The sequence below is a fragment of the Silurus meridionalis genome, chromosome 20 (assembly GCF_014805685.1).
Source record: "Silurus meridionalis isolate SWU-2019-XX chromosome 20, ASM1480568v1, whole genome shotgun sequence".
In the NCBI taxonomy this organism is placed as follows: domain Eukaryota; kingdom Metazoa; phylum Chordata; class Actinopteri; order Siluriformes; family Siluridae; genus Silurus; species Silurus meridionalis.
Window position 1 is genome coordinate 2,960,390 of NC_060903.1, and position 21,098 is coordinate 2,981,487.

Genomic DNA, 21,098 nt, shown 5'->3' on the forward strand with positions numbered 1-21,098 from the left:
ACGGATCTAAAGCCTATTCCTGGAAAACTACTCAAATTTATCCACAGGTTCCCATTTTCGTATTTTACTTCCGATTTCATTTGACCTTGTCAGTGTATAAATGTGTTTTCTTATAGTTCCTGGATGTTCCTCAATGTGTGACAGTGGAGTCCACTGTTTCTTGGAGCACTTTTGATAGATACTGACCACTGCAGACCAGCTGCAGTTTTGGAGATGCTCTGACCCAGTCGTCTAGCCATCAAAATTTGGCCCTCGTCAAACTCGTTCAGAACCTTAAACTTGTCCATTTTAACTACTTCTAACACATCAAATTTGAGGACAAAATATTCACTTCTGAAGAGATAATCAGTGTTTTTCTCTCACTGGTCATAATGTTATAATGTTATAATGGTCGGTGTATGTCTGTCTACAATATCATTTTCCACCCTGTTAGTATTTAGTAAAGCAGTTTGTCCTTTGGCAAGACTTTCATGAACTACAGCATCACATTCGGTGGTTTTTATCTACATAAGGCCAAGTCCTGACATGACGTTTCATTAAAAATGTGTGTTACAGAACCAAAATGACACTAATGCAGTATTAACACAGTGATTCTTCCTCAGGAATATGTGACAGTGTAGATGCCCATGAGCACCTGAGGTTTGGATTAACTGATCATTGATCATTGGCAATGTATCGATACTGTCCTGAAAACACACACACTAAGGATGTTTTCAAGTTAAACGAATGGCAATAAAATAAAATCAGTAAAGACATTGGCACAAGTCCACGAAAGGTGTGACAAACAGGATGTGAGCTTTGCTTCTTCACAAGTAGTCAATAAGATGAAGTGATAAAGCATATTGCAGATCTATCTATCTATCTATCTATCTATCTATCTATCTATCTATCTATCTATCTATCTATCTATCTATCTATCTATCTATCTATCTTATCACAAGAGGAACAAGACAATAATAATTGCAATAATAATAATAATAATAATAATAATAGTAATAGTAATAGTAATAGTAACAACACTAAACACTGCAGTGGTTTATAGAAATCATTTATTCAGGCACAGAAAAATCTAGAAAAGTATAGAGTCAGGGTAAATACCCGAATATCAACTGCAAGAAGCTGCTGATTCATTTTGTGTAACAGCAGCACCGACTTTGGCACAGCTGTAATTCAGACCGCAGGTTTTTTTTTAATGCACTCATTCTGCTGTCATCGTTCCTATAGCAACTATATACACAGAAATCTCTATGGAGGTTTAAAGAACAACAACAATGAAAAAACAATACAAAATGTATAATTGTATACTGTATTCTCCGTGTCTGACCTTTGAGCTTTGCAGGTTTTTAATAATGCTGATACTGTTACATGTAACTATAACAGATAAAAATTGGACACATTCTTAAATGTAATAAAAAATAATATTGCAAATTGAATGAAAAGAACGAATGCAACTCTGAGCAAAAAAATATGAAGGTTAGATCTTAACAGTCTGCTGTACATCAGTAAAGTGTCTTTTTTTATCATGACAAAAAAAAAAAAAGCATTAAATATATTCCAGCCTTTTTATTTTTTTTAACTGATCAGTTGTGTTTAAGCATCAACAGCACAAAAAAGAAAAAAACGAACAAAAAACACATGATGAAACTCTTTCCATGTTATTTCAAAAGATCTGAAATGACACCTTCATGCTGCTAAATAATCCTCAGTTATGCAATTAACCATAGACGATCAGCATAATCACTCAGACACAAAAAATGACACATATTACCCAACTTCCTCATGTGTGTATTATTTGTGCATTAATAAGCATTCGCAAAACAACATTTAGCACCTTTCTGTGAAGCACGCAAAACTTTAGATCGTTGCAACATTCAGATATTCAGAACCTGTCAATAATCCAAAAAGCATAACTTTCAAAAAAGACTTCAAAAACCCCCCTAAATATTTCATAGTTCAACTTTCCAATATTCAGACATTGAAACATTTCCCAATACTTTAGAATTTAGAACCTGTCAATATTCAGATATTCAGAACTTCCTAATATTTCAAACTTCAGAACCTTCAGAACCACATCTATATTCAGACTTTTAGAATCTGCCAATAAGCCTTATTATTAATCAACTCAGAATTTCCCAATATTACAAAGTTCATAAGCTTCTGGTGCACAGACATTTAAAACCCTCTAATATTAATATCAGAAACAATGTGCAGTATTCAGAAATTCGGAAAATCCCTGTGTTCAAATGTTTATAAATTGCTAACTTCCTTCGTGGTGTAAAGTTTCATTAGTTAGTAATACTCAGTATTCGGGCTCCTGAATGACGTCGTCCTGCTGCTCTGAGACGACAGGATGGTGGTCTTCAAGCAGGGTATGTGCTTTGCTAGAAGTTTCCGGAAATGGCTCTGGAACTTCTTCCCCACGAAGGTGTAGAACACAGGACTGATGCAGCAGTACAAGTACGCGATGTTACGCGTGACATATTCTGCATAGTCCAACTCTTCGGCACACGATCTGTCCCTGGAAGCCAAATGGAGCGCCTTGAGGAGGAGGACCACGTTGTAGGGCGTCCAGCAGATGAAAAAGGTGAAGATAATGACGAAGATGAGCTTGATAGCCCTGCACTTCTCCTGTATGCGTGTGGAGATGATGCGAATGGTGATCCGGGCATAGCAATAGAACATCATCATCAGGGGAAGCAGGAAGAACACGCCGAACTGCAGGTAGTAACCCATCAGCTGCCATTTAACTATGGTCTGGTGTGAGTAGCCACTCTCTTCACAAACCCAGCCGCCCGGTTTGTTCAGCCGGACATTGTAGAAGACGATGTCCTTAAGGCTTGCAAAGAAACTGAGAAACCAGACGACAAAAGACATGCAGTAGGCGTACAACCTCCGGCGGCTCTGGGCTGCCGTGATGGCGTGAACCACAGCCAGGTAGCGATCAAAGGTCATGAGGGTGAGGAAGAGGATGGAGCTGGAAAATCCAATTGAGTACAAGCTACCGATGAACTTGCAAAGCCCGGGTCCGAATATCCACTCGGAGCGGTGGTAGACAGCCCAGAAAGGCAAGGTGGAGGCGAATAGAAGGTCCGAAATGACCAGGTTGAGCAGGAAGATGTTGGTGACCGTTCCAAGCTTCTCATACTTATAGATGATGCACAAAACCAGACCATTTCCTAAAAGGCTCAGCAAGAAGTTCATATAATAGACTGTCGGGATGAATGTTGCACCAAACCTGGTCACGCCGGCCTTCTCACAGTAAAATACCGTCTCATTGAGGATGGATTCTGGATCGTCCGTCGTGGAGGTCTGATTAAAAAAACTCAACAAATAGTCATCATAGTTCTCTTCCATGACAACGCCTTTGTTAGAGCTCCTCGGCCAGCCGATGTCACGGAAATCAGGCTTTTTTTTTTTTCAAGTTAGCGCAGAGGAACCTGCCCTGCCAAGCTGTGAACCTTTCTGTGGCTTTCGCTCGACTGCATCAAGATTAAACACCAACAACTACTACTATCCAGCGCAGCAGCAGAAAGAGGAACTGCGCACGCATTTACTGGCAACCTTTTTTAAAATCGGTTTCCTATCGGTCCCATGTAGCAAAAAATAAAAATAAATTTGAATCAAGACACAGAAACCATTAAATAAAACTTCATTACTACACAGTTAGCTATAGTTTGGGAATGAAATTTTATTTGATCATTTTAAAGTTTCAGTTCTAATGTAAACAGTACAATGAGTAAAGAAATGAAAACACATGAAAACCTTAATTCAATTAGCAGACATAAAAATTAAAAAAAGAAATACTGGCTTCAATTCCACAAGAATATAAATAGAAACGTGTTGCTGATGCATTGAATTCTGAGAGGGAGAAATGTCCAAACATTCAAAAAATGCAGTAGTTCACATACACACACACATACACACAAAACCTGGACGTGATTCATCACACACAGGATGAGCTTTTTTAAACTAAAGAAAAAAAAAGAAAAGAAAAGAAATAAAGAAATATCCTGAGCAGTCTGAGAGTCTATCAGCCAACACTGTTCTAACAAAATATTGCCTAGCTGATGGAGTACTTTGTGTCGAATACAGAGGTAGTATTTCAAACGGCAGTGCAACACCTATGTCTATTTACAATAAAAAATTTAACTCACAAAAGCCAGCACCAATGTGAAATAGAAACAATGTGGTTGCAGGAGGACAAAGTTGTCTGCGGTGGGGTTGACTCAACATGGAAAAGATCTTATCTTGCTCATAAAAAAAAAAAAAAATAAAAAAAAAGCGCGAGTGTTTTAATTTCCTCAGTATATTCGAAAAGATATTTAGAAAAGGCTTCCACAAAGCAAAGATCCGCATGCTGCTACATTATCACTATTCTAGTTTTCCAACCAAAATGTTTGACAAAGAATCTCAAGTAAAAACGTTGAAATTTTTTCAAATACAGTCAAAATGTGTGTTGCCAATCCGAGCTGAAGAGCATCAAGGCCCTCAAAAAGTCAATATGAAATGTTAAACAAGGTCATTGGCTAAAAACCGGGCCCTTTGTTGAAGTGACCTTGAGGACCGGCATAAGCCGTGTAACAGTCACAAACGCCGGCAGAACCTGGAGGACCTCGTTTGCCCGGGATACCAGGGGAGCCTGGTTTTCCATTAGACCCCGGGGGTCCTGAATATCCCTCTCCGTCCAGGCCACGAGGACCCTGCAATCCTGGAAAGAAAGATTAAATTAGATTTAAATGTATTGTCATTGTGAGAGCCAATTAAATGCAGTTCGCATCTAATAGAGTGTCTTAACTTAACCTTTAATAATTTAGCTGGTCATAAAGGTAGATTTGGCACAGAGATTAATCACTGAACTGAACACAAAACATCAATCTTTAAATTCAGGAAATGTTGCATTTGAAGTAAAATTAAAAAATATCATCTTTAATTTGATGGTTGCAACATAAAGGTGCACAACTAAACAGCAATACATTAAATGAGGGTATGGGTCCATATGTACAGGGGTGAGAGTGATTAATGTACAGAAGGTAATGAGATATGTTATATACACCGATCAGGCGTAACTCTATAGCCACCTGCCTAATATTGTGTCGGTCCCCCTTTTGCTGCCAAAACATCCCTGACCCGTCGAGCATTAACAGAATGAACTTGTTCAGCAATTTGAGCTACAGGAGCTCGTCTGTTGGATCGGACCACACGGGCCGGCCTTCGCTCCCCACATGCATCAACAATCCTCGGCCGCCGGTTCACCACTATTCCCACTTTGGAACACTTTTGATAGATACTGACCACTGCAGACCGGGAAAATCTCAAAAGAGCTGCAGTTTTAAACATGCTCTGACCCAGACGTCTAGACGTCACAATTTGGCCCTCGTCAAACTCGCTCAAATCCTTACACTCGCCCATTTTTCCTGTTTCTAACACGTCAACTTTGAGGACAAAATGTTTACTTGCTGCATAATATATTCCACCCACTAGCAGGTGCCGGGTTCTTCACTTCACTGCTCATAATGTTATAAGGTCATAATCTTTTGCCTGATCGGTGTAAAGTAATATACAGTAAAATCATAAATATTTTAGATTATATGTCATTTCACAGTCAGAATTCTTAGCTAATCCAGCAGGTAAGTTAAATCTCCAGTTTCCTATATGGTTTGAGTACAAAGACCTCCCTTTTCTGGTCGTTTAACCGGGCCACTTGTCTGCTCAGCCACTAAAGAAGCACATATATGATATTCTGTTCCACTAATCTCCACAAAACAGTTACATCTAAAGCGAAAAGTATAATACCTGGTGGTCCAGGTGGACCCGGGAGCCCATTTCGGCTTTCCCCTTTAGCCCCTTTCATGCCCATTGGTCCGTTTTCACCTGGAGATAAACGTGCAGAGGAAACGAACACTAAGTAAATGGGGTGAAACATGTAAATAAGCAAAATGTTTCTGTTTCACTTATTAAGACTGAAAGTGCATGAATAGCAGCAGTTCTTCTCTAAACCGAGAGTACAAATCTCTTGTTCTGCTTTACCTTTCTGACCTGCTGGCCCCATCGGCCCAGACTGTCCTGGGTATCCCTGAGCTCCAGGTCTGCCAGGGTAGCCTGGGGTTCCAGATGGGCCTTGTGCTCCAGGGGGGCCTGGATCTCCTGGTGGTCCCTTAACTGTCTCACAGTGTTCGCAGCCTCTGGGGGACATCGCCTGAAGGAGCTGTGGCAGTTGATCTGTTGAATTATTTAGAGGTGAAGCTTGCTGGTTATGATTGCGGGTACATAATTAATCTAAGGTTAGTCATAGTCTTAGTATGTACTAGTAACGCTAGTCAAAAACATAAGCTTTTTTGAGTAAAAAGTTTTTTCACTCTTAATACTTTGGACACAAGTTTAATCTCATATATTAAGGAAAAAGAAAAATGCTAATCACGGTTATTTTCAACATCAATTTCTACATTTTTTAGTCTCCATTTGCTCTTTCAATAACCTCCATTCTCCTGGTAGGATGAGATTTTGGAGTGTGAAGATTTGAGCTCAAAAACAAGAGTGTTAGTAATGTCAGGTATTGACGTAGCTGAGATGAGGAGGCCTGTGGTTCAGTCAGCGTTCCAATTCATTCCAGTAGAGTTCAGGTAAGAGTTCTATAGCAGGAGATTTTCCACACACTTACAGCAAATGTAAAGCAGATCTTCATGGAGCTGGCTTTGTGCACAGGGGCATTGTTATGCTGGAACAGGTTTGGGTCTCTTAGTTCAAGTGAAGAAAAGACATTCTGTACTATTGTGTGCCTCCAACTTTGTGGTAACAATTTGAGGAAATAAAAAACATCTGGCTGGAAAGTTCAGGTGTGATATTCCACAACATTAAATGTATCTATAAATAGTTAATAAATTAAAGAATTTTAAGCATTTTCAAAACTCTAAGTCTTGTCTTGTTTCTGTTATAAAAAACAAAACAAAAAAACAGAACTTATTTCTTCTATTTATTGCAGATTTTAAGTAGTGGAAAGTAAAGCTAAATCATTCTTCGCAGAGATTTGTGGTTTTTCAGCTTTGCATTTCTAAATAAAGATTGCCCAGAAGACTCAAAACCAAATCTTTAAACATTTCCTACTTTGATTTACATAAAAAAGTGTCTTTGTGCTTTTTAAACTACAACGCATATGAAAAATACAGTGATGTGCAGAAACCTATATATTGAGCAAGAATGTCTGTTGCCTTATGGATTTCCTTTAAAATAGAGAATTGAAAGTGAAGTGACTTCTTCCAGCACTGCAGATGTTTCCAGCTTGCTGCTAACTGACAGTGCCAGTCTTTCCCGTTCTAACCAACTGATGTGCACAATCGCACAATCGCAGTGACACAGACATCTAACCCAATGTTTAGTCGGCTATACTCTGTTAGCACTGGTCTGGGTTAAGGTTTTGGGTGGCCAGATGATGGTCTGTTCAGTAACAGGAAGTCACAGTGAGTCACAATCACTTGACAGTATTTTGACTATCAGAGTATCTTAAAATCTGTTGCAAAATGAAACACTTACTCTGCAACACTGATGAACAAATCTTCATTAAGTGTTCTTCAGAAGGTGGCTTCCCCTGAAACACAGATGAGTTGTTTTAATCAGAACAGTTTCTGTTGATACTCTTCACTTCATTTGTGCATTCTAATGGTTTCTTTCATGTATTCATTCCAGGAAGGAGGTGAAATGGGAATACATTTAGCATTACACATACACACACTTTCACACCTAGGGTCAATTTAGGGTTTTGGACACAAGAGAAACCAAAGAGAAGCCATTTAAGCCAAGCTTAGATTCAAATTGAAGGAACCCATCATCTATTGATAAGGAAAAGAGGAAAGAATCAAAAATGATATCAGTCAGATGTGGACAAATCATCTATCTATTTGCTAACCTAATGCGCCGATATAATAGGTCAAATTTTCCGCTAAGTCCTATATTTCCTAAGTCCTATATTTTTGTAACTAAATTGTACATTTATTCTGAAAAAGACTTCATGTGTGTCTTCCAAGACGACAGACATTTCATTTTGAATCTCTTGCAACTCTTTTGATTTTTAGAAAAAGTCAATAAAATAATATTCAGAATGATCCATTTTTCAAAAAAGGGACTGCAAATGTTTGCACTCGTGCTGTTATGTGACATGCTTTTTCCTCAGCAAGGTTAATTAGTCACAAAAAAATCACCCAGAACAATTTTAAAGATAATTTGATCCTCACAGATGTTGCCTTCTTCTCTTTTCCCTCACAAGTGGGTAATTTTGTAATTTGAGCATCAAACACTTACCGGTTTACCTGGGTAGCCTGGGATACCTGGTTGCCCTGGCAACCCATCATTTCCTGGAAACCCTCGTGGCCCTACAGGTCCCGTTGGACCGACTTCTCCCTTTTTCCCATCAGCGCCTCTGATTCCTTGATCTCCGTCCACACCTCTCTGGAACAGAGGAGAGAGATCATAAACCATGCTCTAACAAGCTTTACAATAAGTGTGCATGTGGAAATACATTTGGAGGAAACAAATACACTAAAATTCAGGTTGTTGAAGAACCCTAAAACAAGCCTTGAAAACAAGTGTATGGGGTTCTATAGCCAGCCACTCAAGATCTTATACACACTTCCAACCCATGGAAAGCATATCTTCATGGACTTGGCTTTGTCATGTTGGAACGGGTTTGGATCTCTTAGTTAAGTGAAGGGAAGATTTCCTCATATACCTTCAAATTTGGGGTTGAAGTTTGAGAAAGAACGACTTTCTTTCGGCTGTTCCCATTAGGGGTCGCCACAGCGGATCCTCCGCATGCTTGATTTGGCACATGTTTTTACACTGGATGCCCATCCTAACGCAACCCTCCCCAATTTATCTGGGCTTGGGACCGGCACTGAAAGTGGCTGGGGTTGGTTCCCTGACCGGGGATCGAACCCGGGCCACAGCATTGAGAGCGCCGCATCCTAACCACTAGACCACCAGGGAAGAACGACTAATGGCTGGAAATTTCAGGTGTCCCAAAAAATATATTTATATTTATGTAAATCTAGTGTGTGTGTTTGTGTTCATGTGTAAAGTGTGCTTAGGGTTAAGGTTAGGGTCTTCGGGTTAGGGTTACGGTTATGTCTTAGGTTGTAAAAAACTACTTGTCGATGCCTAAAATTGCAACAAAATCATTGATAAATGTTCCTCCAAATGACTCCACTCCCCAGATCTTATGAAACAACAGTTTTATCAAGAAAAAGGAGGAATTTCAGAGAAGGGATGTTGATTTCACTAAACAATTTACAAACGGCCCTGTTGGGCCCTGTGGTCTCTTTATTTAAAAAAGTTTATTAAATCATTAGATCTAAAGTAAAAGAAATAAGTCATATGTCGGAACTGAAAAAGCTCCTGCTTGGTAAATAAGCAGAAAACATTGTTGTGACGTCTCAGTAATTAATACTCACCTCTCCTTTGCTCCCCCTGAGACCTGGTTCACCCTGCAAAAGGCACAGCAATAGACATAGTCAAAAAAAAAAGAAAAACTTTCAGTCATTTGGACAAACATTTGCATCGCTTTCTGGTAAAAAAACAAAAAAATAAATATAAATAATTCGTATTAATACGATTAATAAAAGCTGTTATAGAATTCCACATACAGGCTTTCCAGGATGCCCAGATGATCCCTCGATACCTTTTACTCCCTGGAAAGAGAAACATAGGACATGTTTAGTACTATATTCATATTCCCAGCTCAGGATATTACATATGTTCATGCCATACTTGTTTTTCCCCCTAAATCTGTTTCCACAATGTTCGGAGAAAACAATTGTTTACGTCTCTGAATGCACCAAGATGAAATTCTCCCTTGAAACAAAAAGATTCAAACCTGTTCCTGCATGACAATGCCCCTGTGCACAAAGACAGCTCCATGAGTTGAAAGAGTGTGAAAGATCTTCTGTAGCCTGCTATAAAACTCTGACCTCAACCCTTTTGAACAATGAATGTAAACGCTGACTGCAACCCAAGCCTCCTGAAGTCCCCCACACGAGTACCTGACTTTACTAATGCTCTTGTGGCATAATAATCACAAATCACCACAAACACACTCCAAAATCTAGTGTACCATCTTACAATGGAAGATTGGAGGTTATAATATCAAATGTGTACTAAATTTGGAATGGGATGTTTAAAAAAATGTATAGACGGGTGTCCACAAACCTTTGTCAATAGAGTATCAACAGAGTTCCTGGTCTACACAAGGGTATATATATATATATATATATATATATATATATATGTGTGTGTGGTGTGTGTGTGTGTGTGTGCGCGCACATTAGTGCATGTACTGTGGGTTTTTGAGGTGACAAAGAGTTTCCGTTTTATTGCTGAAGAAACAATGTGTTTCAGAGAAATTATGTGAGTCATACACACTACTTTTCTAGTTTATAAGTGTCTAAGTAAGACTGGTATTAGGGAACGAGTTTGCAGCTGCTATAAAGTAACCGATAACGTGACACGTAGCTGTAAATAGTTGAAAATCACTGTGTCATACTGTAATCAATAAATAAATTCCATCATTAGGAAAGTTCATCAGTGAGTGAATCAATCCACTCTGGCAGGAGGCTGCAGACCGTCCGGACCAAAACCTTACTCCATAAAAACTTCTTTCTTCAGTCCACAACTGACCTCATCAATAATCCCAAGGGCCCACCAACAGCTCTGACCAGATTCCTTTAACACTAACATTATAGTAATGTAAATCCTTCTCTGCTCATTTTATACATTAACATTTATGTCCCTAACGTTTCAGTGACCAGTCCTTTTTTCTTCAGATCTGCCTGGTTCATCCTGAAATCCTACCTCTTGATGAAGTCCTAGTCAATTGGAGACGACTCGTGCAGCTGGGAATAGTTTCACATCTACAGCCTAAAGATCTATGAAGCCGCTGAGAAACTCAAGAACTTTGAGGACTGATTTGGACTGTAATTAATATCAAGAGTCTACTACAATAGCTCAGGACCATTGGTTGCATTAATAGTTCTGCATTTACAGACCTATTTCTACACACCTCAACAATGAAACTGCATTGAATGGATATTTGTTGATGAGGATGGGTTCCCTTTTGAGTCTGGTTCCTCTCAAGTTTTCTTCCTCATACCATCTCAGGGAGTTTTTCCTTGCCACAGTCACCACTGGTTTGCTCATGAGGGATAAACAATTATAAGGAACTAATTTTTACGAAATAAACGTACACATTTTTTTATACAACCTTATAAAATCTATCTATGTGCAGCTGCTTTTATTACATTGACAATGTCTATTGTAAAAAAAAAAAAAAGCGCTCTACAAATAAAAATGATTTGAATTGAATTGTATTAACACAATCAACATGGACTACTATATTGCACCCCCTCACCTTGAACTTATACTGGGAAAATGTCTCACTTACATCATAATTTGCACCTCCTTACTTTACATACCCTGCACAAACAATATAGTTAAGGTCTTTATCTTCATTTATTAATTTATTTTCCTAGTTTTTTTATAGTTGTTCATATTTTTATAGCACCAGCACACCAAATTTCTTGTACATGCAACTCATGATCCTTGGAAATAAAGATTCTGATTCTTACTGCTGATTATTTCCTGATAACTGTATTATTTAAGATACATTTTGGGTTGCAACCTTAAACCTTGCATTCTGTTTAATTTACGTTTAAATGCATGGCATATAGCAGACCCCTTCATCCAGAGCGAATTACTGAGCAGTTGAAGGTTAAGGGCCTTGGTCATGGGCCCAGCAGTTGCATATTGGTAGTGCTTGGATTTAAACTCCTGACCTTCCGATCCATCTTAACCACTGCGCTACAGTATCTTAACCCCCTCCCCTTCAAGCTCTGTCTGTGAGCAGAAATGGCTGAGCACGCTCCGTTCACACCATCCACCGCTCGGAGACTAAACAGTCCCAAAGCTAACACACAGCAGGAAAATAAATGTCACAGTCCGTCACTCTCCACTGAGCCGCAGTACCTGACTTCCTTTTGGGCCAGGATCTCCTGATTCCCCCTGTAAAAAGTATTTCACACAATGAGGCGCTGAGATGTTGACACACTGAACTAACCTCAGAATGAAACCTTACTGAGAACTGAATCTAGGAAATTTGCCAACATTACAAATTAGTCATACCTTATGGCCTTTTAACCCCGGAAGACCCATAATGCCTTGAGGGCCTGGAACCCCAGGCTCACCCTGTAAACCCTATTAAACACACACACAAACACAAGCATGTCATTCATATACACACATTAAATGCAAGAATTCAAATTGCAAAGAAATTGTGCAAAATGAGTGGAAACACAGAAAAATATGATTATCTTATCTTTTATATGGCCCCAAAACAACCTACAAGCTATTGTGGAGAAAAACTGAAGAGATTACATCATACAGTTTCATCTTAAATCATATTTCCTCTGAAAAATGCAGATTGAGATCTATCAGCACTCTATCGCAATTTTTCATCGCTCCGATTAAAAGCGATGAAAATTTTCCACTTTAGTTGAACGCTTTCTCTACACTTCCTGTTGTCTTTACACAGAAAAAAAAAAACTTTATTTCTAACTAAAACCATGTTGATTATATTTTCCTTCATTGAATACTGATTTGGATATTTAAAGTACTACAGTGACTTGTAGAAGTTATTTTTTATTTGAGAAAGCTCTGATTCACCAGATCGCACATTTATTTTGATCAATTTTACAACACGTGCCTGCAGACGGACTTCGGTGTGTTCCTAAAGGGGTCTAAGTACACAGGCTGAGGATGTGGTTTTGGTAAGGAGCCGAGGAAATGGCAGCCTTCTAACCTTTAAAATGTGGCAAAAAAAAAAAACAGGGCTCTTAAAAAAAAAAAAAAAAATGTGCTTACCTGTGCAAAAAGTTAATGAAGCCAATTATAATATGAATAAATAATTTAGCATTGAATATTTATCAGTGAATCATGAATTGAGCACTTATACTGGTAAGTTGAATAGGTATCTGAATAACCAGTCTGGGTTTTGTTTCTCGACTAGCTCATCAGATTTACATTTATCTCATTCATACTGTACAACTGAGCAGATATAGGGTTAAGGGCCCAGGGGCCAAGGAGTGGCAGCTTTGTCTGGCTGGGATTTAAACTCAGGACCTTCAGAGTCCAATACCAAGTCCAATACCTTAACCACTTAGCTGCCACTCCCTGTACTAGCTCACTGTCATCATATACTGCACATGCTGAATTTGTAAAAGCCTTGGTCTCAGTTGAGCTGATCTTGAACACACCTTCATATAGAGTTTCAAATTGCTCTTTGTTTTATCATTTGAAACTCCAGTAGACCCAGGATGAGCCAGTCCCACTTCACAATGATCAGCCATAACATTAAAACCACCAGTCAGATATCCTGTGTATTCGCTAATCTAATGCTTATTACTGTTCACTCGGTGCATTAGAAATCCCAAACCATGAGAGGTGAAGTTTTAGTGATATAATCCACGTTATTTACTTCATCTGTCCGTGGTTTTAATGCTATGGCTGATTTGTGTATGGTTGCTTTTTGTTCTTGCTTATTTTCACACCAATTATTTCTTATTAAAGGTTATTTTGCTCTTTTGGACCTGCTGCATTTTTGCCCATGAATGCAGTATGTGCCATTTAAACTGCTCCTCTTTCATACCATAACCACATCATCCATTCTATTTAGTACCATCTTATCTCTATGCCCTTTTTGACTTTGACTGGCAGGATATTGTTTTCACACCTTTTCTAAAGGGAAAACCCCTAAATTATTCGGAATAACTTACTTTAGTGCCGGGTGCACCTGAGATGCCGTCCTGCCCTCGAGGACCTGAGTTGCCCTGAAAAAACAGTATTAAAATTGCACCCGATTCATTTAATCTCCCACACACACACACACACACACACACACACACACACACACGCTAAATCGTGCTTTATATTCCAGTTACTTACCTTCGGGCCGACAGGACCTTCTAGACCAGGTGGTCCCATTGGGCCTGGGGGTCCCTGAAATGAATTCACTAATCAGTTTTTGTTAAAAAATAAAAAATACATATAGACTGTATTATGATTCTGCAAATCTGCTAAATCTGTCCCAATTCAAAAAACCGACAGAATGGCTGCAGACATGGAAAGATACATTTTTTATGTATTCAATCTCTGACATTTTTTTTCTATTTCTATAAAAATCTGTTGATATTTCTTTTTGACAGGTTTACAAACCATCAGGAAACTAGCAAGCATGTGATTAGCAATTTCATTTATGTTTGTCACATTAGCTAACCTTGCTAAGCTATTTTACACGATTAAATAAATCTACACTTGCTCTCAGATGGGCCAACACGATTTCCAGTAAACTGAATAGATATAAACACATACACTGTGACAAAAATATTCATTTCATTTTCATTTCAACCATTTCATCAGAAAGCACCACTTTTAAACAAATCCCAGGAAGTGAAACCAAGATGTTGGCAGAAGAGGAGAACAAAAGGCTAACGTCTTCTTTAAATGACATTTATAGTTTTGCTTTTGCTGAAATGCCCTACCACGATAAAAACACATATCCACATGACCAGATCCATTTCATAACCATGCCAACTGCCATTTTAATGGCATTCAGGATGTTAGCATGGTCAATTCACTTCAAATCATGTTACACTAACACTGCATCTATCTATCTATCTATCTATCTATCTATCTATCTATCTATCTATCTATCTATCTATCTATCTATCTATCTATCTATCTATCTATCTATCTATCTATCTATCTAATCATCAAAATCAAGTTACAATACCACAAGACTCCAATAGGTGGCAGCAGTGTCACTATAGGGCTGCTCTGTAACTCTAGACATGCAAAAAAAACAACAACCTGTGACTCTAATCTAACCAGCAGGAAAAAAAAGACTTACTTCTTTTTTCATTTCTTTAAAATACATACCTGAGGTCCTTTTGTTCCTGTTGAACCCAGTGGCCCTGGCAATCCTCGTTCACCCTGTAGCAGTTTCATGACATGATAAATACCGCGTACACAAATAGCAATACCACAGAACTGACATGGGCAACTTGTAGAAATAATATTGTGTCACATAGATCAAGGTACACACTCTTCCCTTGTACTGGGAAATCAGAAATCCTTGAATAACTGCCCGACATACAGGAAATCCATCCTTGAAGCTTTAAAAAAATGTCTCCGCAATGTCTTTAACACCAGATAAACACTGTCTTGACTTTTCTAAAATAGCAGATAATACATGATATATCCTTACACATATATTATACATAATTTCTGCAATAGCAACAGACACAAGATAAGAATATGTGCATTAAATATTATATACGTTTCGTTCAGCACTTCATAACATAATGATGATGTAAAACTTTACTTTTTTAAACAGGAATGTTTGTGTGAAAGGTTGTTTACGTGCTTGCATTTGCCATTTTTACTTGTATTTACACACACACACACACACACACACACACACACACACACACACACACACACACACACACACACACACAGAGAAACACGTCTAAGGTTGTTATTCCGTTCGACTCTTTGACATTACTCTTAAAATGACTTAAAGACCCTTAGACCCCTTAATAAATGGCCCAGTAACTCCTATAGTCACCCCATAATAACATGATGACATAGGTCGCTCAATAGTTCAGCAGTTTTGTTGTATGTTTAAATGACTGTATACATTTTAATTAATTATTAATTTAATTAATTAAAAAATTAACGAATGTATAAAAAAAAAGATTCATGAAAATGAGACCATATACATTTAGTTATATTTATATAATTTATTTATATATTATTTATATATTTTAACATTAATTTGTAAAACATTTTTGTTTTATGTTACGTCATTTCTTTGCTGTTTTTTTTGGCAAAAATGATTTACGTCAAATTATTTTTTCAATTATAATTAACAAAAAAAATGCCACAAAGTCGAATATGATGAAGTCGAAACAACGTAAGTGGAGGTATATCTGTAAACACAATGCGAATTAAAAAATGACGTTTAATAAATGAATTGGTAGCATTGGCAAATCATTGGTTCATTTCTTATAAAGTACATCTCATATTCTATTCTTTACTTAAATCCTTTATTTGACCACACAGGTCATTCACAGAAAATGTACATTCCTATAACCTCTACCTCAACATCCTTTGACCTTGCAAGTCTCTTAAAATGTATGATGGAACCAAAAAAAAATTGATAACAACAAAAAATTGATTTCCACGTACAATTAAACACGTCATTTATAAGTTTATTGCATTCTTACCTGAGGTCCAGAAGGCCCGGTTTCACCTGGAAGTCCTCTCATGCCCTGAAACATGCAAAGACCAAATTGTAGGTAAGCTTCAGTTCCAGCAGAATTACATACACAAGTATAAATAAAGTCCAGACTGAGTAATATACAAAGGTCCATACAGTTTGTAGACACCTGACTAAAAGATTCCTGTGTGATTTTTTGAACATCCCATTCCTCATTAATCCTAATTTTCTGTTTTATTTACATCCACTCTTCTGGAAAGATGTTCCATTAGATTTTGGAGAGTGTTTGAGGAGATTTGTGTTCAAGTTAGGGTGTTAGTAACGTCAGGTACTGATGTAGGTGAGATGACAAGGCCTGGGGTGTAGTCAGTGTTTACATTCATTCATTAATATAGTTGAGTTCTATAGCAGGAGATCATTCACTCCAAGCCATGTGATGCATATCTTCATAGAGCTGTTTTTTTAGTTTCATGCTGGAACATATTTGAGTCTCCAAGTTCAAGTGAAGGGAAAACTTAATGCTAGCACATCCAAAGACATCCTGTACAACTGTAAATTTCCATGGGTAAACAAATATCACTTTTTTTACCACAACCAGTGATGAATTCTTGACCTTCAATTCTTCTGCGCTGATGCGTTTCTGCATCACTTTCTGAAAAAGTGTCTCCCAAATGAATAAATCGTAGGCTACAAAAATGCTACGCAGTAATGAACTTCTTATGCCTAGTTTTCTGGGTGTTCGTGTTTTTCTCAGCCGCTTGTTATTTGTCTTCTGGCAAGTGGACTTCTCCCTCATTAGAGCCGTAATTACACCCAAGAGAGAGCTGATTAAAGATTGAACTAGAGAGAAAAAAACGTAAAGCGGCACAATCGCTTAGCTGTTGGACACAAAGTTCCTCCACCCAAACGGCCTCGGGAACACCGAGATGCTACAGATTTCTTTTTTAAAACAAACCGACGTGAATTGGCGTAAACAGGAAGTAGAAGTTCTCGAGTGAATCAGATCCAAATGCGAAAGGTGCACAAAGCCTTAGCTCAAAGATATATTAAGCATCCAAAGGGACTTGATGACCTGAAGTAGGGAACGTTCACATGCTGGAAAGATCGCCCCCTTGCACCTGAAGTCTTTTTTTCTTTAGCAGAAAATGTTCCAATGGAAGCAAAAGATTCACCACAGAGGTTCACCGCAGGGAGAATCGAGCCGAGGGTCTGAATTAACCGCTGTATTAATCACAAACACTCAAAATAGGCAGGGCTGGGGCATGTGCTCGGAGATCTCTGTATACCTAAAAGATTCCATAGATCCTGCTTCCAAGAAGAAAGCCACAAGAAAAAGCTTGGTGCAGCCAAAACGTCGCCGCAAGAACCACTTGCCAAGATGAATAAACGTCAAATCTAAACTAGTATTTCAAGCTTCGAAATTTACAGCAAAAATTTTCTTTGCCAAAAAACTTTGCTGCTTGTAGAAAGCATGAGGCCGTATGTCTGCTTAGAAGTTACTTCACACCAAGTTGTTCATCTCAGTTTAGATTACAAGCCCCTAACCTCCAAGATGGACACTATATGGACAACAGTTTTTGGACACCTCACCATTAAATTTCACATTTAGTTCCCATTTACATTAAACCTCCACTCTTCTGGGATGATGTTCCACTAGATTTTGTGGAGATTTGTGCTCATTCAGAAACAAAGTCAGGTACTCATGTAGGTGAGGAAACCTGGGGTGCAGTCAGAGTTCACATTCATCCCAAAGGTGAAATCTTCCACACATTTCCAACCCATGTAAAGCACATCTTCATGGAGCTGGCTTTGTGCACAGGGGCAACGTCATGCTGTAACAGGTTTGGGTATCTTAGTCCCTACCACCTCTAAAAACATCCCCTACAGTTGTGGGCCTCCTACTTTATGGTAACAGTTTGAAGAAGAACCATTTGGTTGGAAAAATCAGGTGTCTTGAAACTTTTCTCCATAAAGTGTAGCAAAATTCACTGGTGGCATTAGGATTTATCCACCAGCTATTTGGCTCACGCTATCAACCAAGCGGCAATCTGTTTCGAAGAGCCTTTAATAAATGGTATATATCAGACCAGTGACTCCTATAAGCACCCCATAATGACATAACGACAAGTCTTTCAATAGTTCAGCAGTTGCTGTAGATATATTTTTTATACATCAGCCTCAATTAAAATGTATAAATATATAAATATATAAAAAATACAGCAATAAATATAAAAAAAAATGTATATATATATATATATATATATATATATATATATATATATATATATATATAAATAGAATGTAATATATTTACACACACACACACACACACACACACACACACACACACACACATTACCATTAAACAATTTGCACATGCTTTTGCTTTCTTATTGTTAGATTTTTTTTTTTGTGTTTTTTTACATATTTTTTGCTGACTGATGTAAAGTTATTACGACATTAAGGTAAAAAAAGATTCAAATCTAAATTGTAATTCGTTTCTATTGTAATGAACAGAAACCGCCGCAAAGATGAATATGATAGAAGTCGAAACAACGTAAGTGTCGGTATATCTGTATACACAATGTGAATTAAGAATTGCATTTAATAAATGAATTGGTAGCATTGGCAAGTCTTCATATTCTATTCCTTACTTAAATCCTTTATTTGACCACACAGGTCATTTTGAGAAAATCTACATTCCTATAATCTCTACCTCAACATCTTTTGACTTTGCAAGTCTCTTAGTAGCTACAGAAGCTAATCCGAAGTGATCGGTTGTTTGTTACTGAACGGCACGGGGTCCGTTTCATTTCCAACCTGCACACAAAAAACAACCCAGCAGTGTCTTGTGGGGGAAAGAGCGTAATCACTGCCGTCACGACATTATTTTAGAATCATGCCAAAAGAGAGAATTTTACTAAACAACTAATGACATTTAAAGTTGAAATAGGAAAAGGTTCCATGTGCATGACAAAGCAACGAAAATGGACGGACAAGGAAGCATAAAAACAAGAACAATCCCTGCGGTTGATCACAAAACACATTGGTAACACTAATGATGATGCAGATGGCACTGATGACGATCAGGAAGCAAAGGGTTCAGAAGGGGAACCTACCGGAATGCCGTTCTGTCCATCAGTCCCGGGCTCACCGGCATCCCCCTTTTCACCCTGTGCCAGAAACACAAATCAGAGAGAAGCGTTAATGTAAAATCAAACAATTCACATGGTTTATTAAACTGATTTATTGGGGAATGAAATTTGTTAAATTTTTTTCAATTTGCGCAATGAAACAATTTTGATTTCAACATTCTAGGAGGAAGAGAAAGTGTTGCTCAAGTCATCATAGAGCAAGAAATTGTATTTCGTCACTTGACAGTATTTAAACAACTGTGTTATAGAAGAAATGAATTACTCTGGAGCTTGCACTTGTAGAAAACTATCAACAATAGCGTGAGATTTCCACCATTCCAGAAATTTGGATGAATTTGTAAATCATTTTTAACATTAAAATTCACTTTCATACCTTTTTTTTCCAATGACTGCTTATAATTAATAAATTGGCTAGTTTTTTAACATCCCATTCAATATATACTCTCCATTTTCTGTTATAATAGTCTCCACTCTTCTGGGAAGGTGTTCCAATATAAATAATATTGGTATTAAATGTTAACTTATAATAAAGTAAAAAAAATCTGCAAGCTTTGATCTGTGAACTCACTGATTCACAAATTCACACATTGGTCTGGTGGATTCATTTCACATTTGCTGAGCACATAAAACGTGTGTAATCATCAAAAATTTCCTGCTGACAAAGAGTTTCTTCACACATTTTGCACATCATGTTACCTCCTTTTTAGAAATTTAATCTAACACCTCAACGGTTACTTTGTAAGTGCATTGACATTTAGACACACACATTTTATGCATGCTAACCCGCCATCTGTGAACTAAACTACACTCCTGCTACAAGCACACGCAACCACAGACAACGTGTGTCATGGTTTCCCATACAGAGGTGCACAAAGAGCAGGACTTTTATGAGGTACACCACATGCACATGTGCAAAATCTTTATGCAACTTCTGTTAAACACACAAACAACACACCCTGTCATTAAGAAAATAAGAACCTGGTTGAGATTCGAGGCGAGGTTGTAATAGTTGTAAATATTGAGGAGGACAAGTGCTGGTTGTGGCCAGAGAAGTCTGACCACAGGGGGAGTGTGAAAACTTGGCAGGATGTGACTCGCCTGATGGAGAAGATAACACCTCCAAATGACGTCCCCCCCATTTTCCCCTTCGAATTATGACTGTGAAATTCCCTGTACTAAATAAACTTCTTCAAAGACTTATTTTCACCCAAGCATAAGAAGTGTATGTTTATTAGAATGTTAATGTTGCTGTTACATTGCATGCTCAGCGATTTATGTTCAAAAGTAACATCAATATTTACATAGGGAAAATTCCTGGTATTCAGAGTCAGTTTGTACACCTGCTTAAGTAATTTTTTTCTCATTTTCCTGCATTACGCATTAAAATAATAAATAAATAAAAAGCCTATCATCCACGTCTCTTAAATTTGCTGAAATTGTGAGGCGGCTTTTTCCAGAACACCTCATTTAAAGACTAGCATGAACCTTAATACTGAAAAAAAAATCATGTTTGAAGATCAAATTATATTGAGAGATCTTTTTCAAAATCTTATTTTCTTTGTTGTTCAATTCAATACAATTATATGTACAAATTATATAACCAATACAAATATAGGCCACTAAAT

The 21,098-nt window shown here is 37.8% G+C and overlaps 2 protein-coding genes across 2 annotated transcripts in view; both read right to left on the reverse strand.

Moving 5' to 3' along the window:
• Nucleotides 1–1,032: 1,032 nt before the first annotated feature.
• Nucleotides 1,033–3,535, reverse strand: LOC124402700 (C-C chemokine receptor type 4-like). Its single transcript, XM_046875860.1, has one exon. It carries the CDS (start codon nucleotides 3,352–3,354, stop codon nucleotides 2,290–2,292), a length of 1,065 nt encoding a protein of 354 aa, XP_046731816.1. The 5' UTR covers nucleotides 3,355–3,535; the 3' UTR covers nucleotides 1,033–2,289.
• A 147-nt stretch (nucleotides 3,536–3,682) lies between these two features.
• si:ch211-106n13.3 (vWFA and Collagen domain-containing protein) overlaps nucleotides 3,683–21,098 on the reverse strand; it is a 30,410-nt gene continuing 12,994 nt past the window's right edge. Inside the window, exons 18-31 of the mRNA XM_046877183.1 lie at nucleotides 19,438–19,491; nucleotides 16,326–16,370; nucleotides 14,974–15,027; nucleotides 13,981–14,034; nucleotides 13,812–13,865; nucleotides 12,163–12,234; nucleotides 12,007–12,042; nucleotides 9,633–9,677; nucleotides 9,441–9,473; nucleotides 8,293–8,439; nucleotides 7,528–7,582; nucleotides 6,028–6,219; nucleotides 5,794–5,871; nucleotides 3,683–4,708 (exon numbers count right to left, since the gene is read on the reverse strand). Of these exons, the coding sequence (XP_046733139.1) occupies nucleotides 4,527–4,708; nucleotides 5,794–5,871; nucleotides 6,028–6,219; nucleotides 7,528–7,582; nucleotides 8,293–8,439; nucleotides 9,441–9,473; nucleotides 9,633–9,677; nucleotides 12,007–12,042; nucleotides 12,163–12,234; nucleotides 13,812–13,865; nucleotides 13,981–14,034; nucleotides 14,974–15,027; nucleotides 16,326–16,370; nucleotides 19,438–19,491 (1,101 nt within the window). The 3' untranslated portion in view covers nucleotides 3,683–4,526. The remainder of the gene's footprint in view (nucleotides 4,709–5,793; nucleotides 5,872–6,027; nucleotides 6,220–7,527; nucleotides 7,583–8,292; nucleotides 8,440–9,440; nucleotides 9,474–9,632; nucleotides 9,678–12,006; nucleotides 12,043–12,162; nucleotides 12,235–13,811; nucleotides 13,866–13,980; nucleotides 14,035–14,973; nucleotides 15,028–16,325; nucleotides 16,371–19,437; nucleotides 19,492–21,098) is intronic.

Excerpts from the sequence above, each read along its gene's own strand:
- LOC124402700 (XM_046875860.1), bottom strand. The coding sequence starts at position 3,354 with ATGGAAGAGAACTATGATGACTATTTGTTGAGTTTTTTTAATCAGACC.